Here is a 3,048-nt window from a genome sequence, read left to right on the forward strand (position 1 = left end):
TGCTACTGCTGCTGCTGCTGCGACTGCTGCTACTGCTGCTGCTACTGCTGCTGCTGCTGCGACTGCTGCTACTGCTGCTGCTACTGCTGCTGCTCCTGCTGCTGCTGCTACTGCTACTGCTGCTACTGCTACTGCTGCTACTGTTGTTGATGCTGCTACTGTTGCCTGCTGCTGCTGCTGCTGCGACTGCTGCTACTGCTGCTGCTACTGCTGCTGCTCCTGCTGCTGCTGCTACTGCTACTGCTGCTACTGCTACTGCTGCTACTGTTGTTGATGCTGCTACTGTTGCCTGCTGCTGCTGCTGCTGCGACTGCTGCTACTGTTGTTGTTGTTGTTGCTGCTGCTGCTGCTGCTGCTGCGACTGCTGCTACTGCTACTGCTGCCGCTACTGCTGCTGCTGCTGCTACTGCTGCTGCTGCTGCTGCTGCTGCTACTGCTGCTGCTGCTGCTGCTGCGACTGCTGCGACTGTTGTTGATGCTGCTACTGCTGCTGCTCCTGCTGCTACTGCTGCTGCTACTGATGCTGCTGCTGCTGCGACTGTTGTAGCTGCTGCTGCTGCTGCAGAGGTGTTGTGTGATCCATGTATAGTTTGATGTGAGGTGGCAATCGAGAAACGTGGGAGGTCTAGTGACCGAGAAAAAGTGTGAGGTGTGGTGGTAACAGAGAGAAAGTGTGATGGTAAGAGAGAGAAAGTATGAGGTGACACGCGGGTATCATTAAACTCGTTCAATCACTACGCGTATCAAACTTTACATCGTGATCACATCATCATTAACATCATAGTCATCATCATTACTATCACTAATCTCATCATCAGCGTCTTCAGATGGGTGATGGGGGAAGCAGCTTGCAACACAGACACACAGTGCCGAGGATAATGACCCGAGATGGAAGATGTCTCCTTTATGTACATTCATTCACTAGCTCAGACGACACCTAGTCTAACACTGAGGGTCTCCATCTTAGGTCATCGGCCTGATGGGATGCCGGGACGTGTCAGTGGTCCGAGAAATCAAAGCTTAATGAAACTCCCATACCCTCTATTCTGATCCCCTATGCCATAGTTATCTATTGTAACGATGTTGGGGTCCTGCCGTGTATGCCCGCGCACTTATACGCACGTCTGGGGGAAATAAGTACGTAACATCATAACAACTGTGTGTGCGTGAAGCTCTACGCGACCTCGGCACGTCCAGTAGTTACCATAGCTGACGTGGAGGTTGGCAGCTTCAGCCTAAACACGCGTGGTAGCTTCGCAGAGCTTCATTGAGGCATCCTTGAGCTCTCCCCAAGACGTGAGCACGTGCACAATTCGTGTGTACTCTGTGCAAAGCCACGCTGGGCTGGCGAGTATTTAAGGGGGACATATGACAGTTGTCGACATAGTGCAGCTGTTCACAACGCACCAACGTATGGCCAAGACCACGGGCACAACGAGCTACAAGGCGTAAGCATACTGCATTGAATACAGGTACTGCATTGAATTGTATTGTTACTGCCAAGTGTGAGCCTTAAGCTCAGCTAGTTAGCTTCTTGTATCATGTGGATGCGCAGGTAACTGCGCACCGTCCACAGATAACGTTAACTGTTTGCCATAAGCGCCCACATCGTGGATTACGACTGTATTGTCGTGGATTCTTTGTGAATACTATTGTAATTGGCTGGTGTTTAATAGGCACATTATAGTGCCTTATTCTGTGTTGCTCTTTCTGTCACTGTCGTGGTTGGTCATAAGGGAACCTGCCTGGCAGTCGAGGTACAAGACCCTGCGTGTCACCCCCCTGGGTCGACCACGGTCTGATTAACCAACAACAAAAGGGGAAACGTTACTATATTATATATATTTTAATACATAATATATAAAAACATTATAATACATGTATATCACATATTATACATACACGTACTTGCATAGAAACACAGTCCTATGGATAATTACCAGAGACCTGGCATTCATTCGCCAGCTTAGACGTCACCTACACTAACAGAGACTCCCCATCTCAGGTCATCGGCCCGACAGGTTGCCGAGGTCAGAGAAATCTAAGCATAATCAACCCCCCCCCCCATTTAACAACATGTATGATCAACATCTATAATCTATGATCGACAGCTACATAATACATATACATCAAGAGCTACATATAGATACATGAATATACTACATATATATATATATATATATGCTTATATGTATACATGAGGATGTAAATGTAGGCAGGCCATCTGACTGCGCATGATGCAGATTAAATTGCGCAGTTGAATTTGCCTAGTAGGAGAGCACTTTGCGTACAATGCAGAGCTGTTTGTTACAGCTATCTACCTACACGTCTCGCTTCCCCCTCCTCCCCTAGCCTGCCCGCCTGTCTGCTTGTCTGTCTGTCTGTCTGTCTGTCCCGCTTACCTGGTTTGTAATAAGTTCACTAATCGTTTGTATATACGAATGTGGGTGCGTGTGCGTGTGCGTGTGGGGGTTGGTGTCTGCGCGCGCGCGCGTGTGTGTGTGTGTGTGTAGCGTGCGTGCGTGCGTGCGTGTGTAGCGTGCGTGCGTGCGGTGTGTGTGTGTGTGTGTAGCGTGTGTGTGTAGCGTGCGTGTGTGTGTGTGTGTGGGTGTCTGCGCACGTGCGTGCGTGCATGCTGAGTGTGCGTGCGTGCGTGCGTGATCGTCGTAGCCGCTACATACCTGATACAGCAGTGAGCGACTCGCACCGCGCTTTACAGCGAATGACATAATTCGACGCTCGCCGCCCATCAGCCATCCCTCCCTCCCTCCATCGCCCTCCACCCCAGCAACCGGCCGACTACCCGTAACAGGTTGTAGTGATGAATGCTCGTCTAATGACACGTAATGGGCAGAGCAACTGCAGACACGACAGTGCAGCGAGCCACACCGGACACCGACAACAAAGCCGAATGTAATGCCCCCCTCAAGCGATAGACCGGCACGTGAGATGGACTACGAAGAAGAAGGGGAGGGAGATCTAGGAGGGAGGGAGGGGGAGGGAGATCTAGGAGGGAGGGAGGGGGTAGAGAAGCGTTGCCGAAAGGAG

At 50.7% G+C, this 3,048-nt stretch overlaps 1 protein-coding gene across 1 annotated transcript in view; it reads right to left on the bottom strand.

The window, feature by feature from the left end:
* Positions 1-1,522: 1,522 nt before the first annotated feature.
* Positions 1,523-3,048, bottom strand: part of LOC106816418 (CLK4-associating serine/arginine rich protein-like) — a 30,191-nt gene continuing 28,665 nt past the window's right edge. The window contains exon 21 of the mRNA XM_014821038.1: positions 1,523-1,559. Within this exon, the coding sequence (XP_014676524.1) occupies positions 1,523-1,559 (37 nt within the window). The remainder of the gene's footprint in view (positions 1,560-3,048) is intronic.

The sequence above is a fragment of the Priapulus caudatus genome, unplaced genomic scaffold (assembly GCF_000485595.1).
Source record: "Priapulus caudatus unplaced genomic scaffold, Priapulus_caudatus-5.0.1 Scaffold32, whole genome shotgun sequence".
NCBI lineage: Eukaryota > Metazoa > Priapulida > Priapulimorpha > Priapulimorphida > Priapulidae > Priapulus > Priapulus caudatus.